The 14,881-nt window shown below is 52.9% G+C and overlaps 1 protein-coding gene and 1 long non-coding RNA gene across 3 annotated transcripts in view; one reads left to right on the forward strand and one right to left on the reverse strand.

Moving 5' to 3' along the window:
* TGM3 (transglutaminase 3) overlaps positions 1 to 14,881 on the forward strand; it is a 53,040-nt gene that overhangs the window by 31,624 nt on the left and 6,535 nt on the right. For both annotated transcript variants that reach the window (XM_051845192.3, XM_008256217.5), the window contains exons 8-9: positions 10,297 to 10,400; positions 11,965 to 12,210. In XM_051845192.3, coding sequence (XP_051701152.1) covers positions 10,297 to 10,400; positions 11,965 to 12,210 — 350 coding nt within the window. The remainder of the gene's footprint in view (positions 1 to 10,296; positions 10,401 to 11,964; positions 12,211 to 14,881) is intronic.
* Positions 5,859 to 10,290, reverse strand: LOC149123395 (uncharacterized). Its single transcript, XR_016216642.1, has 2 exons — positions 8,664 to 10,290; positions 5,859 to 6,245 (listed from the first exon to the last, which is right to left on the reverse strand). It is a non-coding gene; the product is annotated as an uncharacterized LOC149123395 (long non-coding RNA).

Here is a 14,881-nt window from a genome sequence, read left to right on the forward strand (position 1 = left end):
GCCCAGGTGTCCTGGTTACTGCTTCATGCTGCCAGCCCACATCAGCTCAATTACTCATGCTGAAGATGAGCACTTAGGGGGCAAGTATGTGTTGATGGAGACACTCCTGGGTGTCAGCCTCACGGGAGGGTACCAGGCTGGAAACTCTGTTCCTGAGGGTCCTGTCACACCCCCCAACCCCAACTTCCCTTTCTGATGCCTTCTCAGGAAGCAGTGGAATCTGAGAGTCACTCCCTCCCCATTGTCTCCTGCTGTGGGCAGTGTGAGGGAGGGAGCCCTGAGCCCTTGCTTGAGCCCAGCAGCCACGGCCCTTTTCTGGGCCCAGGTTCTCAGGGGGAAGTGCAGGGCTTGGCCCAGGACTCGGTGACCCCTTCAGCCTCCCAGCAGCTCGGGTGTTTCTGTCCTGTGCAGTTTCAGTCCGCGCCACTTTGTGTGTGAGAGCACCCTCCCCCCTCCCACGGGAGCCAGAGTGCCCCTCAGACATTAAATCCACCTGGAGTGACATCACTAACCTGTTGTTTTAAAGACAGAAAAATGGTCTTTTGACATTGGCAACGTTAGAAGCTCCACAGCCTTGTTCAGATTCGCCTGAAGTAACAGAGCGCGAGAACTAAGCAAGGCGAGGCGTCACAAAATGCTCAGTAGTAGTAACAGCAGCTCCTGACTTGCTGAGCGGTCGTCGGGCGCCGGCTGCTGCTCTCAGTGCTCGTATTTATTCTTCACAGATGATGAGGGAGGCGCTCTTATCACAATCCCCACTTTCCAGCTGAGGAAACTGAGGCACGGAAGGACTGAGCAATTTGCCCAGGGGCCACATAACTGGAAGGTGGTGGAGATGAGATCTGAACTCAGGCAGCTCTGTACACTAGAGCGTGGGAGGGATGCCAGCAGACGGTGGCGTGATTCCTGGCGGAAGTGAGAGATCTGGCAACTCCTGCCTTGGTGTTTTCCAACAGAGGTGGCTGGGCGCCAGTGGGGGCTCTGGGCGGGGCGGGGGCTTGGTTCTTTGGTGTATACCTTGGCAGCAGTAGAAGATGGCTGAGGAGCTCTGTGACAGGAAACGGCTTTTCCAAAGTCACACTGAGAATTCACAGCCAAGCACAGGTGTCCCGGAACAAGACTCTCCCAGGCCTCAGAACACTGGGGCTGAAAGGGGCCTCCCTGGGTGGATAAACAAACAGGGGCCCTAAGAGAGGCACAGCTGGCCCTCTGTGTCTGCAGGTCCCTTACCCACAGACTCAGCCAATTGCAGAGAAAAAATGTGGTGAGGTGTATGATGGCTGCCTTGGTGCTGAACCTGTGCAAAATTTTTTCTTGTCATCATTCCTTAAGCAATAGAGTACAACAACTTGCATAATATTAGGTATTATAAGTACTCTAGAGATGATGTGAAGTACACAGGAGGATGTGCACAGATTCTACGCAAATGCCATGGCATTTTACGTGGGGCTGGAACATTTGCAGATCTTGTTATCGTCAAGCCTTCCTGGAACCAAGCCCCAGCAGCTAGAGACGCTCGGGCACTCCAGCTAAGTGGGTGACATTACTTAAGTCCCTTTTGTGCACCTCAGCTTCCCACCCATAAAAGAAAGGCTTAGACCAGGGAGCCTGGTGGAATCTTCCAGATCTTTCTTTTCATGACAGTCACAGCGTCCAGGGCATAGGTTTTCTTCTAAGCCATTTTGTTCATGCCATAGTCTGTCTCCAGGGTATTCTCTTTCTTCAGAGGCAGGGCACCGGGGGCCCTGGTTAGGGCATTCCCTTAGAACATTTCCCCCAGGCCATCAGGCAGGGCGTTTCAGGGCCTGCTCCGTCATGGAGCAGCAGCCATATGATTTGGAATGTTTAGGCCAAGGGCATCTTGACATTTCTGGCTTGGCTTGTTCTCTTTCTTTTTTCTTTGAGAGGCAGAGAGACAGAAAGAGGTCTTCTATCCACTGGTTCCCTCCCCAAATGCCCACAACAGCCAGAACTGGTCAGGCCAAAGCCAGGAGCCAGGAACTCAATTCACGTCGCATGAGGGTGACCATAACCCAGGTACTTAAGCCAGCACCTCTTGCCTGCAAGGTGTGCATTAGCGGGAAGTTGGAATCAGGAGCAGGGCCAAGACTCAAACCCAGACACTCGGATACAGGATGTGGGGTCTGAAGCTGTGTCTTAACCACTTCACCACACTCTCAGCCCTGGCTTGTTTTTCTTAATCCATTTGATTTGATCCTCCAGTTTCTGGACTCACAAACCTGACTCTACTAATAGACTTTATGGAGCATGAGAGGGTTGCCCAGCTCTGCCAGAGATGGGGGAGGGGGGAGTTGTGCCTCCAGAAAAAAGCGATCAGCTGTGGGCACCTACTCCTTGGCTGAGCCCTGAGCCCTGGCCCACGATGCAGTCCCCACACATGGCCCCCACCTCTGAATACCTGTCCCCGCTAACACTTAGCCAGCTCCCAGGATCAGACCCTCAGGGTGGAAACCGAAGCTCCAAGAGTGGCCTCAGCCCCAGACTGTTGAGTTGAGCAAACCTGACTCAGTGCCTCCTTGCACGGGATGCTGGGCCCCAAGAGGTGTAGACTGCAGGAGCTTGGAGCTGCTTTGAGAGCTGGTGGTCGGGGAGTAGAGGGAGTGGAATCGTTGACTCAAGTGCCATACTCAGAGACAGCACAGCGGAAGGGTCAGCACTCAGCGTGTGTGAGGTTTGGTGGAGGTAGCATCCCATTCACACTGGGAAGGACATAGGGTTGACCCATAGAAGGTGTAGGCAGAGTCTTCTGACCTTGTGAATTCACGGGTAAGCACAGCTCAGTTGCTGTCTCCAGAGCAGTGGTTCATGAACTTCAAAGATCACATTAGGATTAATTTGGTGGGGGGATGGGGAGGGGAGATGAGGCCCTCGAATCTGCCTCTTTTAGCAAATGCCGCAGGTGGTCCTGAAGCCAGTAGCTGTTCTTTCCTGGAGCTCCTGCTCCTGAGACCTCAAGGGGGGGGGGGGGGCAGATCCCAAGGTTGGGGAGTGAGGGGCCAAGAGGAGTGTGGCCACAACTGGAAGCTCAGCCCAGAATTTCTGTGATGACTTCCCTGGGGATTGAGGCTCTCACCCCAAGCATGCGTGACTCCAGTGGCAGGCTGCTGCACGAGGGAGGAACCAGGATGCACTTGTCCTCTGCTGCTCTCAAGTCCTGCCTTCCATCCAGTCAGTATGAAAACACAGCTGATTATTTTTTTAACCAACCCGCCCTTCCCCTAGGGTTCTCTGTGAGAAACAGGATGAATGTGAACTTGGTGTTCTCACCAGATTCTCATCCCTCCCTTGTCCCTTCCACCCAGCTAGGACTGTCTTCCCACCCTCGCCCTGCCTTCTGCTGGGTGAATTGTGTAGAGTTTCTTTAATTTTTATTTTTAAACAATGCATAGAAATTGCACAGACTTACAGGATACCGTGTACTGTCTCCATACATGCAATGTTGTGCCATGTTCAGTATAGGGTAAACATAATGCTCTCCTCTTTTTTGATAAAACATTCAAAATCTTCTCTTCCAACTTTTTATATATATATATATGTATATATATGTACATATTTATTAGAGTACATTATTGTCCTGTAACAGATGGTGAATTTCTTTTTCCCGATCCTAAGTGAGTGCTAATGGATTTTTTTTTAAGAAATATTTATTTTTATTTGAAAGAGTTACACAGAGAGAGAAGAGGCAGAGAGAGACAGAGAGAGAAGTCTTCCATCGATGGTTCACTCCCCAATTGGCCACAATGGCTAGAGCTGGCGCCAATCCGAAGCCAGGAGCCAGGAGCTTCTTCCAGGTCTCCCACATGGGTGCAGGGGTCCAAGGACTTGGGCCATCTTCTACTTCTTTCCCAGGCCATAGCAGAGAGCTGGATCGGAAGTGGAGCAGCCAGGTCTCAAACCGGCGCCCATATGAGATGCCAGTGCTTCAGGCCAAGGCGTTAACCCGCAGCGCCATGGCGCCGGCCATCTCCGCTAAGGGATCTTAAAGACTCATTGAAAAAAGATGTTTTGGGGTTCGGCATTTGGTGCAGCAGTGAAGCTGCCTCTTGGTATGCTTGCATGCCACATCCCAGTGCCTGGGTTCCAGTTCTGGCTCCACCCTCCGTTCCAGCTTCCTGCTAATGTGCACCTTGGGAGGCAGAAGGTGATGGCTCAAGTAATTGGACCTCTGCTGCACACCTGGGAGATCCAGATTGAATTCCTGGCTCCTGGCTTCAGGCTGGCCCAGCCAAACTATTCTAGACATTTGGGAAAGGAAACAGATTGAGATCTCTCTCTCTCTCTCGCTCTCTCTCGCTCTCCTTCTGCCTTCCAAATACATTCTTAAAAATTTTTAAGAGGACATTATGTCAGTCCTGGAAAAAATTTTGATCACAATTAGATTCCAGAATGTTAAAAAGAGTAAAAATCATCTATGTTCCTATTCACTTATTTTCAACATTTGATGTCCTCTAATCTTTTCTCTGTTAGTTGTTTAGAATTAGAATTGCACATTTTATACAAAGAGTGCGTACAAGCCAGCATGTAACAGACACATCCTACCGTTTTCCACCCTTGGGATTCAGCTCCTTCAGTCAGTGCTCTTGACTAACCGTTAGGTCTGAGCGTTTGCCCCATGTTAGGAAATAGTCTTCAAAGTGAGACTGCTCTGCGTGGATCCTGTTCTATTGGGCAGCTGAAACATTCTTCCTCTGCTGTTACTTCAGGTATCTTTTTTCCTTTCTCCCCCTTCTGCCTGAATTCAGATCTCATCCTGCCTACTCACTCCCTGTGAGACCTGGGACATGTCATGTAATGCTTGTGCCTCAGTTTCCAGAGCTGCAAAATGTGGATAATAAGCATTTCTCTCATACAGACTGTTGTAGAAATAAAATGACAGCACATGCAAAGTAGTTAGAACACTTGACATTCTAGGTTAACACTGTGTTGGCTGTTAGCATTTATAGAATACATATTTTTAAAATACATATTTCCCTTCTGATAGGAGTAAAGATAGAAAATGCAAACATTGCAGAAATAGTGTAAAACTTAGTTCTTATGCGCCATATACATATTATGTACACATATACATATATATATCAAACTGTTAATAGTGGCTGAGACAATGATTAATGAATACTTTTTCCAATTGTTCATGTATAATTTAAAAATTAAAATGAACTAATCATGTATATTCAATATATATGTGTGTGTGTGTGTGTATACTATCCTATAACTTGATTTTCTTCATGACATTTGGGGGAAAAAAGATTTATTTATTTATTTGAAAGAGTGAGAGAAACAGAGGGCAAGACAGCCTGAAACTCCATCTTCGTTTCCCACATGGGTGGCAGGGACCCAGGTACTCCGGCCATCTTCCACTGCCTTCCCAGGAGCATTAGCAGGGAGCTGGATCAGAAGAGGAGCAGTATGGGATATCACTGTCCCAGCATGGGCCCCTGCTCGCTGTTTCTCACAGCTGTGTGATATTCCAATACGTGGCTTTGGACCAACCATTCCCTTACTGATGAACTTGTCCTCCAAATGTTTATTATCACAAATGCTGCTACAGGGTCCAGCATTGTGGTGTAGTGGGTTAAGCCATTGTCTGCAACACTGGCATCCCATATGGATGCTGGTTAAAGTGTCAGCTGATCCTTTTCCGATCCAGTTCCCTGTAAATGCTCCTGGGAAAGCAGTGGGAGATGGCCCAAGGGGTTGGGCCCCCGCACCCGTGTAGGAGACCCGGATGTAGTTCCTGGCTGCTGGCTTTAGCTTGGCCCAGCCCTAGCCATTACAGCCATTTTGGGAGTGAACCAGTGGATGGAAGATCTCTCTCTGTATCTCTCCCTCTCTCCTGGTCACTCTGCCTTTTGAGCGAATAAATACACCCTTTAAAAAAAAAAAAAAAAAGCAGTGCTGCTGCACACCTATTTACATGCACATGCGTGCACTCATGTGAGGTTTTCTATAGGAGAAACTCCCAGGTGTGGAAATACTGGCTCAGCGAGTATGTTGATTTTCTTGAAGTTATTTAAATTCATTGCCAAATTGCCCTCCACAAAGGTCATACCAGTTTACACTCGCACCTGTGGTGTGGGACCTCGATGGTTTCCCAGCAGGAAGAGTACAACAATGAGTGTCATCCTGTGCTTTCATCTCTGTCCATCTAGCAGCTGTCAGTCATCCATGAATCTCTGCCGTGGTATCTCTCTGCCATTTGAATTATTCGGTAATCATTGGATTTCCTTATGTGTCGCTCCCCCTCTTCGTGGAGGAGCAACACAGGACCCTGCGCTGTTCTTTTCGTCTGCTCGGCCCTCCCCGGGTTTGCTGCTGGTTCTTCCCGGGTTGGCTACTATCCCTTCCACCTCCGTGGAAGGGCAGTTCCCCCTGGCCGCATTCCCCACTTCCGCAGGGGAGCGGCACACCGCCGGCCGGCTTTCTCGGGGGCTGCACGGGTTCCCTTAGATGTTCCCCATAGATGTTCCTCATAGATGTTCCTGATGCATGCCGTCTCTCTCCTCCTTTATAGTCCTCCTCCGCCAATCCCAACTCGGCTGCCCACACGCCGAGTACGCTGCTCTCCAATCAGGAGCAAGTCCTACAGTTAATTGGTTGAACTGGAGGCAGCTGTGCGGAAGCTGTTTACTTCTCTCCCAGCGCCATATTGTGGGAGAGCAGATGCATAGAATAGGTCTTAATTCCAGTAACAGTCTAGTCCGGTTTGCTCCCCACAGATCCCCCTTTCTTTTTATTTTTGGCGTTGATACGCGCCTGTCTTCGGTGTCCCACGGCACACACTCTGCTCTACTTGCTAGAGTTGCCACAGGCTCTTACAAGTCCTATCCATCAGGCAAACCGAATCCGGGTCCTCTCTTCGCCATGTTGTGAGGAGGTTTTTTAGGCGCTGATGCGTGCCTGTGTTCGGTGCCCTGCAGCGCATGCTCTGCTCTGCTAGAACTGCCTGCAGGTGTTTACAAAACCTATCAGGCAAACCGAATCCAAGCCTTCTCATTGCCTTATTGTGGGGGAGACTTATTAGTGTTGGTTCGTGCCTATCTTCGGTGACCTGCAGCTCATACTCTGGTCGAGCTTTGCTGGCGCTTACCGCCTTAAATCAGGCAGACCGAATCCAAGCCTTCTAATTGGCATGTTGAGGGGAGGCCTTATTTTTCTCTATTTCTCTATCCCCGGGCATTCCTACTTCTCCCATTTTACTTCTATCTCCCAGCATTCCTATTTTTCTCACTTTACTTCTAAACTTCTGTTTCTCTTATCCCTGCGGCTTTCCGGCACCTCGCCCCGCCGGCGGGTTCCCGGCTCTGCGCCGCTTCAGCCCGCGCGCCTCTCTCATCTGCGCAGCTTCCCGGCTTTGCGCGGCTCCGCGGTCTCCACGCTTAACCCTTTCGCGTCTGAACCACGGCCTACGCCAGCGTTCCCTATCTATTCACGCCCCGTGCTCTCTCTGCACGCGGCGGCTTCCGCGAGTAACACAGCGTAGCTTGCGTCTCCACCACTAGCATTCAATCCAAGTTCCCCGGGCTAGCCTGGCGAATTCAACCCAGCGTACGTCTCCGCCCCACGATTTGGCTTCCTGTCCTTTGCTCCCCGGGCTAATCAGACGGATCCCAATCTGGCTTACGTCTCAGCTTCTGGTTTCAACTTTTCGCCCCCTATTCCCGGGCTAACTTGAGAACCCCAAAGTGGCTTTCGTTTCCGCCTTGGCCTGCCCCCCGCGGCTTCAATTTCCCTAACATTTTTCTCTACCCGGTATGTTTTCCCAAGCTTTCCTCCAACAATATTCCTCCCTCATTTCTCCTGGCCTCTCCCCACAGTCCGCGTCCGAGTCTGTTTGTTCTAGCTTTCACTTTCGCTTTTGACCTTAGAGATTTCTCCCAGCTTCCCCCCGTAGTCCGTATCCGAGTCTATGCCTAGGCTTTCAATAGCTTCTTCCGGCTCCTTTTTCGTCCGGCTTTTCCCTAGGCTGTTTGCTAGTTTCTCTCTCCGATATTTTCCCTAGGCTGTTTGCTAGTTTCTCTCTCCGATATTTTCCCTAGTTCTTCCCGTTTCTTCCCTCCTAAGTTTTTTATCCGTCCTAGGTTTCCTATCCGAGTCACGTTTCTTCCTTCCTAAGTTTTCTATCCGTCCTAGGTTTCCTATCCGAGTCACGGCACCATTATGTCGCTCCCCCTCTTCGTGGAGGAGCAACACAGGACCCTGCGCTGTTCTTTTCGTCTGCTCGGCCCTCCCCGGGTTTGCTGCTGGTTCTTCCCGGGTTGGCTACTATCCCTTCCACCTCCGTGGAAGGGCAGTTCCCCCTGGCCGCATTCCCCACTTCCGCAGGGGAGCGGCACACCGCCGGCCGGCTTTCTCGGGGGCTGCACGGGTTCCCTTAGATGTTCCCCATAGATGTTCCTCATAGATGTTCCTGATGCATGCCGTCTCTCTCCTCCTTTATAGTCCTCCTCCGCCAATCCCAACTCGGCTGCCCACACGCCGAGTACGCTGCTCTCCAATCAGGAGCAAGTCCTACAGTTAATTGGTTGAACTGGAGGCAGCTGTGCGGAAGCTGTTTACTTCTCTCCCAGCGCCATATTGTGGGAGAGCAGATGCATAGAATAGGTCTTAATTCCAGTAACAGTCTAGTCCGGTTTGCTCCCCACATTATGAAAATTGCCTGCTCATTGCATTTATTGGCATGTTTTTCTTTTGTGCCTTTTATATTGATTTGTTAGTACCTTATAATATTAATATTGTAAAGTAAATCTCTGTCTGCCGTATATGTTGCATATGGTTATAGTTTTTTTGGAAAAGGTTTACTTTAATTTGAAAGGCAGAGTGGCAGAGATCTTATATCCACTGGTTCATTTTCCAAATGGCCATGATGGTCAGGGCTGGGCCAGGCCAAAGCCAGGAGCAAGAAGCTTCATCCTGGTCTCCCACGTGGGTGACAGGGGATCCAAGCACTTGAGCCATCTTCCACTGCTCTCCCAGGCACATTGGTATGGAGCTGGATCAGAAGTGGAACAACCAGGGCTGGCACTGTGGCCTAGTGGGTAGAGATGCTGCTTGCAGTGCCTACATCCCATATGGGCGCTGGTTCAAGTCCCGGCTGCTCCACTTCCAATCCAGCTCTCTGCTGTGGCCTGGGAAAGCAGTGGAAAATGGCCCAAGTGCTTGGGCCCCTGTATCTGTGTGGGAAACTCAGAGGAAGCTCCTGGGTCCTGGCTTCCAATCAGCCCAGCTCCAGCTGTTGCGGCCATTTAGGGAGTGAACCAGTGGGTGAAAGACCTCTCTCTGTCTCTCTCTCTATGTAACTCTGCCTTTCAAATAAACAAATAAATGCTTAAAAAAAAAAAAAAAAAAACTGGAACAACCAGAACTCAAACCAGGGCTCTGATATGGGACACTGGCATTGTGAGCAATGGCTTAAGCCACAACACCAGAAATAGACCTACAGGTTGTTTGTTTGTTTATATGTAAGTTTCATATTTTTACCCACTCATGGGTATCAGTCTTTTCCTGTATGACTTCTACAACGCATGGTCTGCTTAGAGCTACCTTTCCCACTCTGTGAGTACAAAAACAACTTTGTTCAAGTTCACTAGCACTTGGAGTCAGTGTTGGACTTCTGTTTTCCTTGAGTTGAACCCAAAACGGTTGGAGTGGGTGTTGCTGCAGTTTCTGGGAATGGAGAGGAGGAGGGAAGAGGGCAGGACCTCGCCGTGGAGTGAAGACTCTGGCTAATTGGCTGGCTCTGGTGCAAGACGAGCAGTGAGTCAGACATGCAGACTAGGACACAGGTGATGCCAGTGACCAAGGCCCCTTCGGGACTGGTCTGTGTCCCTTCTGTTCAGACCCTAGCCAGCATGGTCACTGCTGCCGCAAGCCCGTCTTCGTCGGCCCCCCTGAAGACAGCAGCGTCGCCCGCAGAGAAGGCTGCAGGCTTTGCCTGCTGTGTAGCTGGGAACAGCCTAGATTCATTCTGATCCGGGGAGAGCGTGGTGGGCAAGACTGGCTTTGCCGTCAGGTATCCCCAAGTCCAAACTTTGTGCCACACTTAGCTGCTTAACCTCGCCAGGGTTCCGTGTTCCTTGTGTGAAACGGGCATAAAGCAGTGCGGGAGGCTGTCGGGGAGACTCTACTCCCCGAGGCCCGGCGCCCTCTGCGGCTCAGAGTGGACTCTGTCTGTGAGGGTGAGGACGGGGGCCGTGCGCTGGGTCAGAGACGGCAGTCGTGCGACTCAGCTGCTGCATGTTCTCAGGCGAGCGCTGCAGCTTCTGGTTCTGTCCGCAGGAACTTCCACGTCTGGAACGAAGGCTGGTTTGTACGGACGGACCTGGGCACCCAGTATGATGGATGGCAGGTGCTGGACGCCACTCCCCAGGAGAAGAGCCAAGGTAACCCTCTGGTGGCCCTTCCTGGACTCAGCGCTGGGTCGCATGCCTCTCAGTTACACACAGTAGGACTGCAGTGCAGGGGGCAGCCCCAGAGTCCTCTCCCTCCCCAGAATGCACCATGGGAGCCAAACAGAAATGTTTAAAAAATGCATTTGCATTTGTTTGCTGCTGCAGATCTCCTGGCCTGTGCCAGGTGGCGAGGGACAGGCACCTTCTTCTGCCAGTCAAGATCTACCCACACCACCGCCAGCAGCCTGGCGCTCCCACTGCAGAGCCCTGTGGGTGCCTACGGCCTTGGGGACTCCGTCCTCATGGCCAGCTCTGCTCCAAGCCTCCAGGGTCACAACCACAGCCGCTCTCACATTCCTGTATGTCCCACGCTGAAACAAACTCTCCTGCAAGCAGATCACCAGGACCCTGTCCCAGGCCTGCGCTCCGCCTCCGCCCTCACTCCCCCTCCTCTCCCATCAGGCTCAGAAACCACTCCCCCTCTCCCCCGACCTCTGCAGCCTGTCTTGTCTGATACCTTCATTCTGAGTCATTCCTTTCCGACATTAAAACCAAAGTGTATAAAGTAAAATACTCACATAGTTTAGACCTTTAAGTTGTTCCAAAAGGACTTAGTCTGACCCCCACGTCCAGCCCCTAGCCTGCTTTCTAGAAGCAGTATGTGTTGCTAGGTTTGCGGGTTGGGAGATATCTTCCAGATATTTTCTAGGCCATTGTTTTTTAGATTTTTCCTTGCGACCAAATTGGTTATCAGATCAAGTCAGTGGGTTGTGACCATCACTTTAAGAAGTGCAACTAAGCGGAATGCAATGGAAAAGGGAGAAAAAAGAAAATTAAATAAAATATCAGGGTGCCTTAGGCATAGTGAGAGCAGGTTCTGGCCCATGAAACGTGTCTCAGTGTCACATGTGTGTCAGCATGTCAAATCTTTCTTTCTAGGAGTCATGGTTAAAAAAAAAAAAAAAACTGAAAGTCACTGTTCCAGGCATATAGAAAATGGAGTGTGCACGTGTGTGTCAGAGTATGTGTGTGTGTGAGTGTGTGTGCCTCTTCTGTTTTGTGAACACATGGAATGATGCTCTCCTTTCGATTCTGCTCTATTTCAGCAGCACACTCCCTAAGTGAAACTCTGTCATCTCTCTCTCTGTTTCAATCCATCACTTGCTCCAGCTGCCTGGCTGTCTGTGCTGGGGGCGGGGGGGGGGGGGGGGGTCATGGTCCCGGCCTAGGAGCTTGGAGCAGCCGGAGGTCCCCAGGGCTGAGTGTTCAGGGCAACTCCCAGGAGCAGGGGGGTGGCCAGACTTTCCTCTTGAAGAGGCAGAGCCAGGGCAGTGGGAACCCACAGGATCGGGCAGGATCGAGCTGGTCCTGGATAGAGCTGGCATTGGGCAGGTGCCCTTGCAGATAGGTGACAGTGGCCTTGGAAGGCAGTGCCTGGGGCAGACGGTGGGGGCAGAAGAGGCTGTGGCAGGGGGTGGGGGGCAGTCTCCCAGAGGAGCAGGCCATGGACGGGCCTGGCACCAGCACGCACCCAGTCTCTGTCTCTTGGCCCCAGGGGTCTTCCAGTGTGGCCCCTCCTCGGTGCACGCCGTCCGAGATGGGGACGTGGACCTGGACTTCGACATGTCCTTTGTCTTCGCGGAGGTGAACGCAGACCGCATCACCTGGATCTATGACACCGCCAGCAACAGCCAGAAGCAGAACTCCCTGGACACTCGCTCCATCGGCAAGTACATCAGCACCAAGGCGGTGGGCAGCAACTCTCGCGTGGACATCACGGACAAGTACAAGTACCCAGAAGGTAGGAGGGTGTCGATGGGGCGGAGCCACAAGGGGCCCCTTGGTGAGAGGGTGGCTTTGAGGGCAGTGAGGAGCAAAGCCTCGTCCTCTCCCCACCCCACCCCCATTCTCAGCTCTATCCGAACAGTGGGGCTTCCCTGTGGCCTGCGGGCAGCTCTGGTGCCCCTGGAAGTTTGCTGCAGGGCCCAGGCAGCACCCTGCCATGCCCCGTGTCCCGTTCTCCGTTGCACAGCTGGGGTGACAGCACCATGACTGCACATCCCAGGGCGAGACCAGCCCTGCTAGGAGGTGTCCAAGGGCTTCAGGGAAGATTTCTACACCAGTCCGCTCCCCAGCCTCTGAGAAACACAAGCAGCAAGAGCCTTGCATGGAGAATGGCCCCAGAGACCCAGAGATGGGGCTGGTGCCACATGCACCCAGAGGCCCCCAGAGAGGCCAGATGAGGCGTGAGAGTGCGTAAGACAAGCCCCGGGCCCCCACAGCCGCCTCGGAGGACCAGTTGCCATGAGGCTGTCTTCACTCCAATTACGTTTGCCGCTCGGAAGCGGCTTTGATGGTTCTCAAGGGTGACCAAAGTTCTGCGTTTGAAGGTGAAGTTCATTTTTCAGACACAGCCAAAAATGCTTGGGCGCGAGCCTCCAGCAGGCAGGCCATGGTCACTCGCTCCTTCATGGGGTCAGCATCTCACTATCCCATGTGTTTGAAATGACTGATCCTCACAGTTGGTTCCAGGGGGCCAGGGGCCCACAGCACCCCCTTACCGGAAGCGTTGAGTAAATCTCTGGCGAGTGCTGGCTGCTGGCGCCGGCCGGAGCTGACCCAGAAGCCAAGCGCAGGAGGTGGGGTCTGACTGGGAGGGACCCCTCTGAGCGCTGGTGCTGGACGACACTGGGGGCCAACTCCAGGATACTCTGATCGGTGGCCTCGATTCGGCCCCCATCTGCCTCTGCAGGCCGTTCCTGTGGGTGGGTCGGTGGGCTGGGGCTTCTCTCAGCCAGCCTGGGGAGCCCCCCCCCAGTGCTGCTGCAAGCGGGGGCTGGGCGGGGGAGGGCGGGGCCAGCACAAGGTGCTTGTGTTGAGCAGCATGGTGGTGTAGAAAGCAGTGTTGGGGGAAGATGTGACCTGAGGCGGAGGGCGAACCCCAGTCCCGCCACTCATCACGGTGCAACCTGGAGCAGGCTCCTTCTGTCTCTGTTTGCATCTAAATGGGCACAAGGAGCCAAGCACAGTGCCCAGCCATAGAGAGGACATGGGGATCTGTCACTCTCCACGTCTGGGACACGCTGGGACAGTGGCCTCCGAGATGACTGCTTCACCGGCACTGCTTCCCTGGTGTATGGCCCGTGGGGTTCCTCAATACTTCCAGACCCTGGTGGTCCCGTCCCGGCAACATGTCCCAAGCGATGGACCTGGTGTGGCCTCAGGGCAGGGAGGGGCGGGGGCTCCCTTCGGGACCGCCGGCAGCGCGCCAGCCCCTGCGTGCCTGAAGTCGCCCGGCTCTTCCTACTTAATGATACCAGCTCATCTCTGAGGGATGAAAAGCTCATAAAATGGGTTGCTAAGCATTTACGCAACAGCAGCGCCACGGGGAGAGAACAGCAGCAGGAAGCTGGGTCTTGAGTAAGCCCAGAAGTTGACCTATATAGGCATTGAGGCTCTGGGCTTCATTGTGCAAACACACCTGCTTTGAGGTCCCAGGCACAGGAGGAGGCTCGGGTCCTGCGCGGCCATCAGCCCTGGGCGTGGACCTACAACTCAGCTAAAGAATGGAGAGGCACCAAAAGGAACCCAGCCCGCCAGGAGCTGTGCGCTCGGGTAATCTGGCTGCTGCCTCCTTTGGAGTAGGGCGTGTGGGAGGAAGCTGGGGACTGAGCCCTCTGCCTCTGACCCCTAGAGTGGCCTGGAGCCGGGACTCTAACCTGATGGACTCGGGCGTGTTGGCGTCCGAAGTCTCTGCCAGTTGTCGCCCAGAACTTACGGGAAGGGCTCGATGAGTTGCAGGGGGACTATTATGGGTCATCTGGCACCTTAATAATGTCCCGGGCTCGCTAGGGAAGCCGCGACAATGTATATGGTCTGCAGGTGTCAACGTCTGTCCGCCTTCCCCCATCACCAGCCCCGGGTTCAGGGCTCACAGCTGGCTACTCAGCTCTGCGTGCCCCGAGAGCCCTGCTGGGGTACGCCACCCTCCTCTGTGGCCCCTCCTGCCGTCACCCTCGGCAGCTCCCACCGCCTGGTGGAGAGTCAGAAGCCCGGGCTTTTAGTCACCCTTGCACTTCTGATGCCGGGAACCTCTCAGCAGTCTCATCACGGCTGGGAGCCAGACCGTGAGACAGCCTTGCTAACTGGCACAGACCGGGTGTCACTGTCGGGCCCTCGGAGCGCCTTCGGGAGCAGAGCAGGGGGCCATGGTGCAGTGCTTTGCAAGTTCAAATGCAGTCAGTTCTAAGTCCCAGCCCTGCTTGCTGCTCGTGGCTTCCTCCTAACCTTTTCCAGCTCTGTTTTGTGATTTATTTTTAAAATACCTGCTCATTCGTTAAGTCTCACCAAAGACGATTTATCAAAAAGCACAGAACAGTTTACATGTAACTTAATTAACAGAAGCCAGCGATCAAGCCAGCGTCGTCGTGTGTAAGCCATCTGCTTTCCCGACAGCTTCTGGGAAATGCAGA

This window comes from Oryctolagus cuniculus, chromosome 11 (genome assembly GCF_051225735.1).
Source record: "Oryctolagus cuniculus isolate XC-2025 breed Fujian yellow rabbit chromosome 11, ASM5122573v1, whole genome shotgun sequence".
Classification (NCBI taxonomy): Eukaryota; Metazoa; Chordata; class Mammalia; order Lagomorpha; family Leporidae; genus Oryctolagus; species Oryctolagus cuniculus.